The sequence below is a fragment of the Vicia villosa genome, linkage group LG4 (assembly GCF_029867415.1).
Source record: "Vicia villosa cultivar HV-30 ecotype Madison, WI linkage group LG4, Vvil1.0, whole genome shotgun sequence".
NCBI lineage: Eukaryota > Viridiplantae > Streptophyta > Magnoliopsida > Fabales > Fabaceae > Vicia > Vicia villosa.
Window position 1 is genome coordinate 102205862 of NC_081183.1, and position 16740 is coordinate 102222601.

General features: G+C 36.9%; 1 protein-coding gene across 1 annotated transcript in view; it reads left to right on the forward strand.

Moving 5' to 3' along the window:
* LOC131597587 (uncharacterized) overlaps positions 1-5528 on the forward strand; it is a 39137-nt gene extending 33609 nt beyond the window's left edge. Inside the window, exon 2 of the mRNA XM_058870277.1 lies at positions 5412-5528. Coding sequence (XP_058726260.1) covers positions 5412-5528 — 117 coding nt within the window. The remainder of the gene's footprint in view (positions 1-5411) is intronic.
* The last annotated feature ends 11212 nt before the right edge of the window (positions 5529-16740 follow it).

Genomic DNA, 16740 nt, shown 5'->3' on the forward strand with positions numbered 1-16740 from the left:
GTGTCTTGCTTAACTCCATGGACATAAACATTAGTGTCATAACTCCACGGGACAGCTTTGTCTGAGGAGTATGGAAATGGGGCCGGACTGGTGATGATTACAGATGCTACTTTGGGTGAAGTAGAAATTTTGAAAGGAGCTTTGGTAGGGATTTTCAATGGTATGTTAGAAACCACTGAGACGTCCTCTATTCTCATCCCATTTGCAAAAACTTCGCATAAATCGTCCATAGAAGGGAGCCTTTCAAACATAATGATACGGTGATCCATCCACTTTTGAATTCCTATCTTCAGATTCTCACAACCATTGGGTAGGTGTGCACAACAAAAGCAATCAGGGTCACAACCTGGAAAGAAACCAGCTCAGATTAGCTTTCTTTTGACTTCAAGGAGCGGAGTTGACAATTCTCTCACATCATAGATATAAACAGTGTCTATGATAGCATTAACGGTCTTGTCATGCTTTGGCATAGGTGCAGTGATGACATTTGGAGTCTCTGGAGGATCGAATTCAATTTCCCCAGCATCTATCATGTCTTGTATTTTATTTTTCAGGGCCCAACAGTGATCTGCGTCATGTCCTTGACAGTTGGAATGGTATGCACATGTTGCATCGGGGCGATAACTTGGAGAGGAAGTGTTGACATTCTTTGGAGGGTCTTTCAATGTGATCAGATTTGCTTTTAACAAATGCTGCAATGCTTGAGAGATTGGCATATTGATTCTGGTGAAGTTTCTTCTTGGTGCATCTGGTCGACGCGTATACTTTGGCGGTTGATCTTTTTGAGGTGCGGATGCAGAGATCAGAACAGCCCCTACAGATTGGTGATGCTCACTTTTGCGACTTTTTTGACTGTGCATTGTATTGACTTCATTTCTCCCACTGATGGGCCTTTTTGTAGTAACAGAGGAGGAGCCTATTTGAATTTTTCCATTTTGAATACCGCTTTCAACACGCTCTCCAGTTAATATCAGGTCAGTGAAACCTGATGATGAGCTTCCCAGCAAATGACTGTAGAAAGGGCCAGTTAAAGTACCCATGAACATGTCGACCAACTTGCGATCAGATAAGGGTGGTTGAACCCTTCCAGCTAGATCTCTCCACTTTTGTGCATACCCTTTGAAACTTTCTTTTGGTGCCATAGTCATGCCCCGTAGTTGAGTACGGGTTGGTGCAAGGTCAGCGTTGTATTGATACTGTTTGTAGAAAGCAGCAGCCAAATCTTCCCAGGTGTGAACTTTTGCACTTTCCAGTTGGTAGTACCACTCGAGATGTGTACCCGACAGACTTTCCTTAAGAAATGAATCCATAATTTGTTATCTGCTGTATGAGGTAGTATCTTCCTCACATAGGACCTCAGATGTAGTTTTGGGCAAGAAACTCCATCATACTTTGCAAAGACAGGAACTTTGAATTTTGGAGGGATAACAATATCCGAGACGAGTCCAAGATCATTGAAGTCTAAACCAGGTATTTTTTGTATCTCCATAGCTTTCATGCGTTCTTCCAACTGCTGGTATTTGTCATCACCCAGTTCATCTTCGGAATGATAATCTTCTTCGTTAGAAGAAATAGAGGGTTTGGCAGAACCCTGGTTGCTGTGATTGTCTTCTCGATCACCTTCACCGACTATTTCAGGGATCGACGCCTTTTTGGACCTCTTGACTGGGATTTTGACCTTCCTTGCAAGGTGACTTAAGCCTACAGATCCTTTGGGCTTCTTTTTCTTCTTGATTATCAGGGCTTTCAGTTCTTGCTGCCCCTTTGCTAGCTCCAGAATTGCTATCTGAACTTGGGCGTTCTGTGCTTCGAGATTCTTGACGCTTGTTTCAGAATCCATCCCTTCTAACTGAAATAAACAGCGAGGAGATGAGACACCTGTTATGTGAACCTGTTATGCAATGTTTATGAATGAAATGCATATGCAATGTTTTCAAGGATCTTAGAATTTAGATTTGTTTAAAAGAGAAACAAACATTTATTAGTCAAACAATTTTTTTTTTCTTTTTTTTTCTTTGCCTCTTTCGGGCTTTACAAAATAAAATAAAGAAAATAAAGGATTCCTCAAGCCTCCCATGAACGCTTTCTCTTTGCACCCAGGAATGTGTTGATCTGCTGTTCTTCTTGGAGTTGTCTGGTGAGCTCCAACACTTTCCTCTCATAGTCTTGACAGTGTGCTTTGAAGGTGTCTCTTTCTTCTCTTAGTTGAACCCAAGATTTCTGCAGCTCTTCCAGGTCAGTCGGCATGTCCGGATATAGAACAACTCGAGGTTCGTCCCCTTCGACTTCTGGCTCAATAGTCACAGGTAGAATAGCGGGATATGGCATGATGAGCGTCTGAGCACGAGCCCGCACCCATTTGAGGTAAGGCTCCATGGGAATAGAGTTCCATTGTCCTAAAGTCTTTCTTTCTACTTTGTAGACACTGCCCCACGCATGTATAAGCCTTCGTCGATATCTTTGGGAATCATCTTCGTAGTCGAACATAATGCCATGGATAATCATGTCATGAGGACCGTTTCTTCGTGCATATCCAAATTGGTGCAAAGCTAAAGAGGGGTTATAAGTGATGCCTCCCTTGATGCCAAGGAGTGGCACATTAGGGTACTCTCCACAATGGTCAATGATAGTAATGTCTCTTTGAAAGAAGTTGTTCCACCGGATATCTGAATGAGACAAAGACATAATCCTGCGAGACCATTGCATCCTTTGTTCGTTTCTCAACACTGATCGGGGAAGGTGTAATGTAAACCATCTAGCCAGTAGTGGTACACAACACATAAGAGTTCCTGGTTTCTTCATGGTACGAGTGTGTAGGGAATGTAGAATGTCTCCCAGCAAGGTAGGTACCGGGTTGCGGGTTAAGAAAATGTTGATAATGTGTACACTTATGAATTGGTCGGGATTAGGGAATAAAACCAACCCATAAATCAAAAGAGCCACAACTTCTTCAAAAGCTAGGTAACTTCTGTTTTTTAGTAGTAATCGAGCCTTTTCCATTAAGAACTTAGCAAGCAAACCCTTGACTCCACTCTTTGTTTCCCAATTGGACTCGATTTCTGACTTTTGCAAATGTAAGGCAGCAGCAATGATTTCAGATTTTGGAATTTTTTCTAAACCAGTGAAAGGTAATTGATCTCGAACAGGTAATCCAATTAGTTCAGAGAACTCTTCCAAAGTGGGTACTAACTGGTAATCAGGGAATGTAAAACAATGATGTTCGGGGTCAAAGAACTGGAATAGGACCCGTATCATGTCTTCTTCAAATTTTGAGGTAACCAAATGGAGTAGGTGACCGTGCTTTTTAGTGAATTGAGCATTTCTGGGAAATTCTGATATTAAGTCCTTAAGTTCAGATGGTACTGTTGAAATGTTGATCCGGACATAATCTCTGGTAGCGGGAGCCATTACCTGTAACAACAGAACAAAGGTAAACTCTTCGATCCTTGAAATGATTAGTGAGAAAATGATATGTTTATGATGCTTATGATGTCATGATGTCAAACATGTGGCACACAGAAACAAATCAAACAATAGCCTTAGGTTTAAAGGCTTGCATGAGGTTGATAGGTGATACCCTCCCCACTGAAGTTGAGTTGGTTAAAACCTGTCTTAAAATAGTATTCGGGTTCTATGATCCTTGGAGACAACATCTCAATACGGCACTCGGACGGCCGATCAAAATATTCCTCGAGGATAACTAACTTCAATCAATTTCAAAGCTAGTCACTTAATAGGCCACAAGTCAAGTTCAACTAAAGGTTCTAAGACAAATTAGTGTTTAATGACATTTGGGAAGCCTAACATACTCCTTGATCGTTTTCAAGGGATATCAGTATAGACCAAAGTGTCGCACTAACGGTGACTACCAGATCAACCGTATCGGTACATGCCGTACAGTTTCCTTGGTCTATTGTCACATACTTAAGGTATCTCGAGATTCGGGTTAGAATCTTTCACACAAGCAAATACCCAAACAAACCTTTGAAAAATAGAACAATCAAGACAAGCAATTGAAAACATCGAAGTGATCTAAACTCTAAGGTAACCCCTTTTGAAAACATTTTGTTTTTGAAATCCCCAGCAGAGTCGCCAGTTCTGTCGCCCTCGGTTTTTTATATCTCGCGTGGTGTACGAACTGACTCTTCTTTTGTTTTTGAGTTTTGAAAATCAGAGAGTCGCCACCGACTTTTATTTTATCCAATTAAGGGAAGGTTTATAAAAGAAACAGAAAAAGACCTTTAAGAGATTTTGGGTTCGGGGGTTGGTTATACAAAGGGAAGGTATTAGCACCCCTTTGTATCCATGGTTATCCATGGGCTCTTAATTGCTTAGCTCACTTGTTTGAATCATTTGTCTTGCCTTGAAATGCTTGTATGTGGTTTTAAAATACCTTTGTAAATTGGCTTTGTAATGATCCTTGTGCGGATGTATACAAAGTGTTTTATCTTTCGAAAAGATGTTTTGAAAAAAAGATCTTTAATTTCGTAATGACCCTTGTTTGGATATATACAAAATGTTGTCTTTTTTTGAAAGTTTTGTTTTGAAAAAACAATAAGGATGTGAGACATTTGTTGTTTTGATTTGAGCAAGCAATTAGGAGATCTTCCCTAAGTTTATAAGGTCCTTTCCCATTTCTTTTAGAAAATTCTCCTTTGACCGGATGTAAACAAAAGTTTAGATTTGCATTTGAAACAATAGAATTTGATTTTTTGAAAAGAGTAACAGAGGGATTACCCTAAGAGGTGCAAGTGTGATTGTGTTCTGATTCAGATATTTTTGTCTTTGAAGTAAGTGATCTAACGCTTCGGTTTTTATCTTTGACATACACGCAGTTTTATATGTACAGAATTTAAAGTGCGAGAATGTAAAATGCGGAAAGTAAATCTACGCTATTACATCGATTGTTCGGGAAATGTAAACTACGCTATTTACATGAATTTGACAACCTATACACTTATCTATGAATTTAAATTGCAATAAGATAAAGGGAGAATATTTTTGATTTTTTTAGATGGTTGATTTTAATTAGAATTAATGCATGATTAATTTAATTAAATGAGAAAAATGAGAAATCAAATTTAAACCTAAAAATTAAGTCTAAAATATGTTCAAAATGTTTGTTAATTAATTTTAAAACAAAACTAATTTTTTTGGGATTTTTGAAGTTGTTTTGGAAATTTATTTCTAATTAACATATAATTATATAAACAATTATACAAATAATTAAAACTTAAAGAGAAAAATATTCTAAATATGTACAAAATTAGTCTATAATATATAAACTAAATTTAATAAAAAGAACAAATTTTTCTGATTTTTTTTATAGGTTGAAATAATTAAAAAGCAAATATATAAATATATACTAATTAATTAAACAAAATATTTTAATTAATTTTGGACTTTTAAAGGAGTCCGGCGATATCCGGCGAAGGGTTTCTCTGAAGGCGATTTCCGGCGAAAGCAATTTCAGGCGAACTAGAGACACATACGATTTCATTACAGGTGGTACAAGGACAAGGCTCTGAAAATCCTTTGGTGTTGGTTTAAACTCCTAACCTTAGGGTTAGGGACCACGGCAGAGGAGATTTAGGGTTGAATCCAAGTACCCTGAGTCTGGAGATGGGGCGGGGCCGGCCAAAGAAGAAGGCGGCATCGACTCCACCGGCGAGTGTACGAGTATTCTCGGCAACTCCAACATCGAGTGGGAAGGTTTTCACAGGAACAAGTGTTTTAAGCAAGGGAACTCAGGGTTTAGAAACTATCGTTGGGGAACCAATTGTCGAAGAGAAGAAGGAGCGAACAGAGGCTGAAGGGGAAAAGACTCCACAGCTATGGGTGGACATAATACAAGGTAACAGAATACCGGCGAATGGGAATGAGCTTACTTACAGACTGCCGGTATTTGTCAATGGTGAAATGGAGACACAAATTGAGGAACAAGATGTGATAACTGAGAAGGAATTCTGGAAAAATGCCCTAATCATGTACGCAATCGGGAATGAACTCTCAATGAACGCAGTCAAGAAATTCATGGCCACAACTTGGAATTTTGTCTCCCTCCTAGACCTATACTACAATGAAGAGGGCTATTTCATAGCCATGTTCAAAAAAAGAATGGATAGGGATGTTATACTCATGAGAGGACCGTATACAATCTTTAAGAAGCCTATACTCCTCCATGAGTGGAACCATGGTTTTACATTACAGGATGATGTTCTTATGGTTCTACCGATTTGGGTGATATTCCCGTCTTTACCGCTATACTACTGGGGATCCCAAAGCATCGGGAAGATTGCTAGCGCCATAGGAAAGCCCTTGATGACTGATGAATGCACAACAAAGAAGCTGAGAGTTTCTTACGCTAGGGTTCTAATTGAAGTGGATGTCACAAAAGAGCTACTACACCAAATTACAATTAGAAATCCACAGGGAGAAAAGCAGATACAACAAGTTGATTATGAATGGAAGCCACCATTCTGCAAAAGCTGTAACAAGGTTGGGCATGAGTGTAAAAAGAAAGAAGAAGTAATCAGAAAGCCCAAAGAACCTCCAAAAATTTGGGAACCTAAGAAGATAATTGTGGAAAGAGAAGATAATGCAGCAACAAACATCACACAACCAGAAAAACCTTGGATCACTGCCTCTAACACAGCAAGGAAAGGAAAGCAAGCAGAAATAGTGACAGTGGAATGTAGCAATGAGTTTGAGGGCCTTTTGGGAGAATGCTCTCAGGCAAGGGAGGTTACATGATTTTCTGGAATGTGAGAGTGTCATACCCCAATTTTTGACCCTAAGATCATACATCATTTGCATCTCAATCATTAATCAAGATCACAATCTTGAGATTTCATTTTTCGGTGTTATGTTCGCTTCGTCTTTGAGGGGAACTATCAAGCACCTAATTTTCTTTAATTTGTTTTATACTAACCAAAATACAAAAATATGCATTTTGTTTCCCTTGTTTGTGTTTTGTAGGAAAAAGATCGGGCAAAAATCAAAACAGTGCAAGAAAACAGTTTTTTGAAAATTTGAAGATGGAAATCGATTTACCCCTGTGGGAAATCGATTTCCTGTGCGCAAAATTCAAAAAAAAATATAAGGAGGGAAGCTTGACATCATTTTGGCACCTTTTTATTTGATCATTTTACCAATTTTCCACCTCATCAAAATTAATTCATTCATTAAACCCATTTTAACCTCATTTTACCATTTTTACCATTTAATTGCCACTTTAATCACCAATTAAACACAAGTTAATCACCAAACACAAAAAGACCAATTTGCCACTACTCTTGCTCCAATTCTATAAATAGAGCCCTCTACTCTCTCATTTCTCAAGCTTTTGATAGCCAAAAAAGTTCTTGCAAATTCATTTCTCAAGCTTTTGATAGCCAAAAAAGTTCTTGCAAATTCATTTCTCAAGCTTGGAGAGCCAAAAAATTGCTTGCAAATTCATTTCTCACCCTTTCCAAAACCCTCACCCAAAGTTCATTTTCATAAGATTAGTAAGGTTCACATTGAATCTTGCTAATTTTGAACTAAGCCTCCTACATTTCACTCTTTTCTTTGATTGTTCATCTCCATACTTGAAGGATCTACACTTTGTGCTTGTTCTTGAAGCTACTTCAACACTTTAATTCAAGAATTGGTAAATTCCTCAATTCTAAGATGTAGATCTTTGTTGTTTGTGTTCAATGCATCTTTGATGCTATATTGGTGCTATTTGATGGAGATTTGATGGAAAATTCGTGCTCCAATGGATATGTGATCATAAGGTGTTTGTATGTTTGCTTAAGTCAAGTTTTATGCCTCCTAATGCTGATTTTTTGAATGCTGCGTGCAGGAAATCGATTTCCCTCTGTAGGAAATCGATTTCCACCTTATTTTTTTTCAAAAATTTGAACTCTGCACTCAGGAAATCGATTTCCTACAGAGGTAAATCGATTTCCTGCTGGCAGAATGTGTTTTTTTGCCTTTTTTATGCTTGTTTTGGCTTCCTACTTCCTCCACTTCATTAATATCATTGGATCTAGGATGTTGATAGGTTTGAAATGACCTAATCCATAATATTAGATGAATGATATTAATGATAGTGTGAGTTGATTATCTTTTGTGAATTTTATTCCTATTCCTCCATTTCATTAATATCATTGGATCTAGGATGTTGATAGGTTTGAAAGAACCAAATCCATAATATTAGATGAATGATATTAATGATAGTGTGAGTTGATTATCTTTATGCATTTTATCTTCTCCTTCTCCTTTTTTTCTTTTGATCGATGAAAGTCTTAATACTTTGAGAATTCTTATGGATTCTTAGTAAAGACTAGATCGTTACCTATTTTCTTTTCGTGCGGTATTGCTTTCGGAAGGCGATCTACATATCGTTCTTCTCGCATGCATTAGCACATAAAGTTTTGACCGGCCTCGTTGTAGGGTGATTTCTACATAAATCACTTGGCGATCTGCTTAACATAGCGCAATATTTCGTGTCCCGAATAAAAAAAGATCAAACATGGAAGAGAATTGTATGCGGTTGATTTAAGACTTGTGGAGGTTTTTATCGTGTAGTCGCTATGATTCTATCAAGCTTCTGATAAACCCCATTGAATTTAAATCCGAGTACATCATTCACTCACCATAGATCTTCCTACTAACTTTGATAACATACTTGACAAGTTTCAAGATGGTTATCTTTAACACTTAACAACTAACTTTAATTTCCACACCTTTACTATACCGCTCTTTATATTACCGCTCTTTATATTTCTCGCTTTATCGCTTTACTTTATCATTTCATCATATTTACTTTCCGTCATTTTCTCTTTGTCCATTTGGACATATGTTTATGCTTATGTTATTTTTCTTTTGTCCACCTGGACCATACTTTATTTTTTCGCTAAAACACTAATAAATAATCAAAATCTAAAAAATACATAAGGTTCTCTTTGGACTATCGGTTACTATCCCTAGCACTTTGGAGATTCGGACTTATGGACCTAGTACCTTTGGACTCATTCTATTACTATCCTGTGATTGTTCTGTCTGTCTGGCATTGTTCTGTTGTATGTTTATGTGTGCAGGTATTTCCTTGAAAGCCCTTGATGGTTAATTCCAAGGTACTGATATAAGGATTTTACCCGAAAACAGCCGTTACTCTGCCCAATTTTCGTCAGAATCTTAATGTGCTTAATGAAAAATGGTGCTAAGACAATAAGTTCATCTGGATCCCCAAGTGTTAATGTGTTGGTATTAATAAATCCAAAGGATGGGAAAACTACCTTGGCTCTTAATGTCAAGTGTTGGCTTCTTATTTGGTTAGGCCGTTTCTTTCCTTAGCTTTTATTTTATGCATTAGGTTAGCCTCTTCATCTCCTCCCATTCTTAAATTTTCAAAATCTTCTCCCTTTTTCCAAAATATTCTTATGTTTGCAATCTTTTCAAAACCTTTTTTCTTAAAAATATCTTTCGCCCTTAGTGGCTTTTCTTCAAAAAGTTTAGACACCGTTAATTGTCGAAACGAGTGGTTATACCCCACGATTTTGAAATTGATTGATAATAACGAGATCTTTTCCGCGTGAGAGAGCTAGTGGCATACTCGTTGATTTTATCCGTGTTGGCGCCCTTCTTCCATTTGCGATGCAAAGAACTTGTTTGTTCTCATGCTCAAGATCAATCGCTGAGTATTTCTCTCTAACGACAACAAAGTGTTTATTCGTTTTAAAAACGTTTTTCCCCAAAAGCGGAACTACATTAGCTCTGACTTCTCCATTGCAACGAGGAGGTATGTAGGCCCAAAGCTTAACGCTTTGCCGAGCTTATTTTAAAAATAAAACAAACCGTTTTTAGCACACACACAACACAGATTTTCAAAAAGGTTCCCGTGGAGTACCACGAATATGAGGGGTGCTTTAAACCTTCCCCTCATATAATCAACACCCGAACCTGAGATCTCTTTCTTGTTTTTTTTAAAAACAAAACTTTGGGTTTTACGTTCTTTTCCCTTTTCCTTTGAAAAAATAAAGCGCGGTGGCGATTTCAAAACGGAATATTGATTCGAGTCAATCCCATGGCTTCGATGTCAGATTTTCCCCGCTACAGAAAAAATGGCGACTTCACTGGGGACCCAATTTTAAGTGTGTTAAGCCTATTTTTGTTTATCTGTGTGTTTTGTATCTGTATATATTATTGTGTGCTTTGTTTTTTATTTTCTTTTATTTTCTTTTTGGTGCTCGATGGTTCCTCTGTGATGAGATAAAGTTCTAACCCGAACTTTGGTGAGTAACTTGAGATAGGAGGTGGTAAGACCAATAGTTGCATGTCAGGAGCAATCCTTAACATGAGCATCATATGGTGGAACCCCAATCAGTGGAGGCCTCATGGAAGGTAGTAGATGTTGTTACGAATCATCGTAAGGACGCTATTACTTTCAATAGTGAGTGTCCATAGAAGCTGAATGACCTAGAACCCTTTTAACCCATCTAAGCCTTTTTAGGATGTAGTGCAGAAACAAGATCAAGTACCAATTTGAGCTTGTTGTCATGCGATGCTACGCTCAGACGAGGTCTTTTTAGGCATATTATTGGCGCCCATGAGCAATTGTGCGTGCCGGTAGTATCCGATAGAAGATTGAAAACTCTGGGAACCATTGTAGAACCCGTTCGGCAGGTACAAAATTCCCTAGTACATACCTTTGTGGGTGGTTCTTAACTTTGACTCCATGCTCGTGACGTCGAACCTTTGAACTCTGTTTATGCGACCATGTGTGATCTTGATTGTGATTGATGCATAAACCATGCATCCATGCATTCATTTGATTTCCAAGGAAATCATAGGTCTTTCCTTGTAAACATCATAAGTTTCATCAAACTCAATGGATCTTGGGTGTCGATGAGGTGAAAACCTTAATCCACCAAAATGGATGATTGATCTTGATGATAACTTGATCAAAGCTTTGATCCAATTTAGGATTTATTTCCTTCATGTTTTGATGTTTACAAAGTAATAACTTGAATTCTTTGAAAATCAAATAAATAAATAAAAAAAACAGTAATTGCATCATTTGCACACATACATCCAGGTTGTCCAAGAAACTTATCCTTGTCTGTCTCCATCTTCAGAGTTGTTGTCTATCGTCAAGCTGATTCCTCGACACATTGAACTAGAAGCATGTATCTGAAGAGTATGGAAGAACTTCAACAAGACCAAGAGTTGGTGAGATCAAAGATGCTCTCTTTCAAGGATATGGGTCCTAATGTCGTCACTAATCCTTTTCCAGATCAAAGTGGCTGAAGATAAGTCAAAGCCCAATTTTCCTAAAGCCAAGTGTTTCAGACAAGATAGCTCATCTTTGTTGCTGATTAGTCACTAGGCCTTGTTTCTGTACTGTTTGTATTTCCTTTATTGTGCTGTTTACTTTTAGATCTTGTTTGTTTCTGAATGGTGATTTTAATGAAATGAGCATTGCATATTTTGAATTCATTAACATCCACTGTGTTTATGTTTATACCTTTTTTACAAAACTTTTGCTTCCTTTTGCTTTCTCTATCAAACTTGTGTTTTATGCAAAGATTGGAGGGAGGATGATGACAACGAAATACCCAAGTTGTTGAACTGTATGCTTTAGAATAAAACTTTACTGATGATGTACAGGCATTGTTTCAATTCCCAAACACTGGAGAAATAAGGAAGTTAATCCCTTGTCAACCCCTCTGAGCCTTCGAAGTTGGAGTTTCTTTCTGTATGAAAAAACCCGCATTTTTAACCTGGGGCAGGGTAGTTCTCAGTTAATTTGGCTGTGCATTCTATTTCAAGAGAATCATTCAGTACACCTTTCAACAAAGGTTTCAATTACAAGCGTTCCTCCGCATACATCAAAGAAATGTTGGAGATGTCAATCAAAAGCCAATGATGGTTCATCAATCATTAAGCAAGGCAGTCACTATCTTTCAAAAAAAAATGTATCAAAAAAATGTATACAAAGAAAAGCCTGCTAAGTCAAAACCAAAAATGATGACTTAGGCAAAAATAAGGGCATCCCGCTGACTGTAAGTTCAAAATAAACAGTTCAGGCAAAAGTTAGGGATATATAAAAAGAAAAGATGAAAAAAAAGAGAAGTCAATAATTCCTCAAGCAACAAAATGTTGTGACAATACAAAAGGAAGAAGTGATCGCCATCTCAAAAGTTCTCTTTGCTTGTGAAATATCATCATTATCAAAGGTGCAATTCCAGAAGTCTCTTGGAACCTGAATGCATAAGTTGAATTAACTGAGTTTTAGGACTGGAGATCATCACGAAGATGGGGTGGGTACAATCAAATTTTGAGCCTTATATCCTTTGTTTCTAAAACCGTGAACTAGGCCACGTTACAACCTTTAAAAGACCTAATTGAGGCAAGGTTTGTTTGAAAGCATACTACAACAAGGTTGCGTAAGCTGACTCCCATGAGATTTTCCAATCTTTTGTTTTGATACCATATCTTTGTTTTATCTTTCACTTTGAATGTCATAACCTTTATGTTTTGACCAGTGATTCCGTTTGCTTTACATCAATAACATCTTTCCAAAAATGATTTTGATTTCAAAAATATTCTTTGAGCATTGCATTAAAATTACCATTCTTGAATGAACATTTTATTTGCAAGTAAGCACTCATTTTTCAGGAAGTTCAAACAGTCGAGAAACTTGATCAGTGATCCTATCAGGGGCACGTTACTTCAAGATCCTGTTATTCAGATGTTCAGTCAAGATTTGTTGATCAGAATATCATTTCAAGAACTGAAGCCATGATCAGTTAACTTGCAACAATTAGCAGGGGGCAATCTTCTTCAGCAATCCCCAAGCAGTTTTATCAGCCCTTCTCAAAGGATCATTGTTTTGATACAGTTACCAGTGTAATAGAAGTATGTCCAAGCATCTTCTTCGTCAGCAGAATTGGCAGAGTTCCCGTGTTGAGGAATCGAGTTCCTTTCGTGCCTCACAAAAGAGTCTCCCTCAATTGTAACAAAAAATTGCATTGCATTGATCATATATCATGCATAGAAAAATTAAACATCATGCATTGAAACAAATTTCATACTCATTTGCATTTTTTGAGGTCCTGTTGCTATCAACATCTTCACCTTGAGATCAAAGTCCAACTTACTTGGCACCTATCCAAAACAGATACTTGTTTGTCTTGTCCGTCTAGTGTTGTTCCTAGATGTATCTTTTCTTCTTTCAGTGTCATTCCTGAAAGATTTCAATCATGTTTTATCTTGATTGTCTTTGATCATGCTTTATCCTGATCACTGCCACCATGTTTTATCTTGGTTCCCTTCAATCATGTTTCATCTTGATTGTCTCTAATCATGCTTTATCCTGATCACTTTCGACCGTGTTTTATCTTGGTTACCTTCAATCATGTTTTATCTTGGTTGTCATTTGATGTTGCTTCGTCCATGCTTTATCTTGAACGTCTCTGATACATTCTTCCCAAAGTTTAAATCATGCTTTACCTTGATTGACCTTGGTGTTACCTAATCATGTTTTACCTTGATTGTCATTTGGTATTTTTCAATCATGTTTTACCTTGATTGTCATTTGATGTTATCCAATCATGTTTTACCTTGATTATCCCTGTGATGACATCTAATCATGTTTTATCTTGATGGACCTGTGATGGTTATCCAATCATGTTTTACCTTGATTGTCCGTTGATGATTATCCAATCATGTTTTACCTTGATTATCCTTTGACGATATCCAATCATGTTTTACCTTAGTTGTCATTTGATGTTGTCCAATCATGTTTTACCTTGATATTCATTTTGATGTAGCCACATTCATGTAGGCCTCAGATACTCTCTTTTCGAAGTTCAATCATGTTTTATCTTGAAAGCTTCTGTTGACTGTCTCTTTCTCCTGTGAAATCCAAGTTTTATTCCTGGATGACACATACCTTTTCCCCAGTGGAGTCCTTTCTTATCTCCCCAGTGGTGTTATACTTCTCTCTATTCCATAATCATACTTGATGCATCCATTAGCATCGCATTATACCTTAGGTTCAAAAATTGTGTGTTTTATATTTAAGTCTCTTCAATTACGTCGAGCTGAGGATTTTAACCCTCATATCTCCGGAAAGAAGAAACTTAAATAGGGGCATCTGTCATACCCCAATTTTTGACCCTAAGATCATACATCATTTGCATCTCAATCATTAATCAAGATCACAATCTTGAGATTTCATTTTTCGGTGTTATGTTCGCTTCGTCTTTGAGGGGAACTATCAAGCACCTAATTTTCTTTAATTTGTTTTATACTAACCAAAATACAAAAATATGCATTTTGGTTCCCTTGTTTGTGTTTTGTATGAAAAATATCGGGCAAAAATCAAAACAGTGCAAGAAAACAGTTTTTTGAAAATTTGAAGATGGAAATCGATTTACCCCTGTGGGAAATCGATTTCCTGTGCGCAAAATTCAAAAAAAATATAAGGAGGGAAGCTTGACATCATTTTGGCACCTTTTTATTTGATCATTTTACCAATTTTCCACCTCATCAAAATTAATTCATTCATTAAACCCATTTTAACCTCATTTTACCATTTTTACCATTTAATTGCCACTTTAATCACCAATTAAACACAAGTTAATCACCAAACACAAAAAGACCAATTTGCCACTACTCTTGCTCCAATTCTATAAATAGAGCCCTCTACTCTCTCATTTCTCAAGCTTTTGATAGCCAAAAAAGTTCTTGCAAATTCATTTCTCAAGCTTTTGATAGCCAAAAAAGTTCTTGCAAATTCATTTCTCAAGCTTGGAGAGCCAAAAAATTGCTTGCAAATTCATTTCTCACCCTTTCCAAAACCCTCACCCAAAGTTCATTTTCATAAGATTAGTAAGGTTCACATTGAATCTTGCTAATTTTGAACTAAGCCTCCTACATTTCACTCTTTTCTTTGATTGTTCATCTCCATACTTGAAGGATCTACACTTTGTGCTTGTTCTTGAAGCTACTTCAACACTTTAATTCAAGAATTGGTAAATTCCTCAATTCTAAGATGTAGATCTTTGTTGTTTGTGTTCAATGCATCTTTGATGCTATATTGGTGCTATTTGATGGAGATTTGATGGAAAATTCGTGCTCCAATGGATATGTGATCATAAGGTGTTTGTATGTTTGCTTAAGTCAAGTTTTATGCCTCCTAATGCTGATTTTTTGAATGCTGCGTGCAGGAAATCGATTTCCCTCTGTAGGAAATCGATTTCCACCTTATTTTTTTTCAAAAATTTGAACTCTGCACTCAGGAAATCGATTTCCTACAGAGGTAAATCGATTTCCTGCTGGCAGAATGTGTTTTTTTGCCTTTTTTATGCTTGTTTTGGCTTCCTACTTCCTCCACTTCATTAATATCATTGGATCTAGGATGTTGATAGGTTTGAAATGACCTAATCCATAATATTAGATGAATGATATTAATGATAGTGTGAGTTGATTATCTTTTGTGAATTTTATTCCTATTCCTCCATTTCATTAATATCATTGGATCTAGGATGTTGATAGGTTTGAAAGAACCAAATCCATAATATTAGATGAATGATATTAATGATAGTGTGAGTTGATTATCTTTATGCATTTTATCTTCTCCTTCTCCTTTTTTTCTTTTGATCGATGAAAGTCTTAATACTTTGAGAATTCTTATGGATTCTTAGTAAAGACTAGATCGTTACCTATTTTCTTTTCGTGCGGTATTGCTTTCGGAAGGCGATCTACATATCGTTCTTCTCGCATGCATTAGCACATAAAGTTTTGACCGGCCTCGTTGTAGGGTGATTTCTACATAAATCACTTGGCGATCTGCTTAACATAGCGCAATATTTCGTGTCCCGAATAAAAAAAGATCAAACATGGAAGAGAATTGTATGCGGTTGATTTAAGACTTGTGGAGGTTTTTATCGTGTAGTCGCTATGATTCTATCAAGCTTCTGATAAACCCCATTGAATTTAAATCCGAGTACATCATTCACTCACCATAGATCTTCCTACTAACTTTGATAACATACTTGACAAGTTTCAAGATGGTTATCTTTAACACTTAACAACTAACTTTAATTTCCACACCTTTACTATACCGCTCTTTATATTACCGCTCTTTATATTTCTCGCTTTATCGCTTTACTTTATCATTTCATCATATTTACTTTCCGTCATTTTCTCTTTGTCCATTTGGACATATGTTTATGCTTCTGTTATTTTTCTTTTGTCCACCTGGACCATACTTTATTTTTTCGCTAAAACACTAATAAATAATCAAAATCTAAAAAATACATAAGGTTCTCTTTGGACTATCGGTTACTATCCCTAGCACTTTGGAGATTCGGACTTATGGACCTAGTACCTTTGGACTCATTCTATTACTATCCTGTGATTGTTCTGTCTGTCTGGCATTGTTCTGTTGTATGTTTATGTGTGCAGGTATTTCCTTGAAAGCCCTTGATGGTTAATTCCAAGGTACTGATATAAGGATTTTACCCGAAAACAGCCGTTACTCTGCCCAATTTTCGTCAGAATCTTAATGTGCTTAATGAAAAATGGTGCTAAGACAATAAGTTCATCTGGATCCCCAAGTGTTAATGTGTTGGTATTGATAAATCCAAAGGATGGGAAAACTACCTTGGCTCTTAATGTCAAGTGTTGGCTTCTTATTTGGTTAGGCCGTTTCTTTCCTTAGCTTTTATTTTATGCATTAGGTTA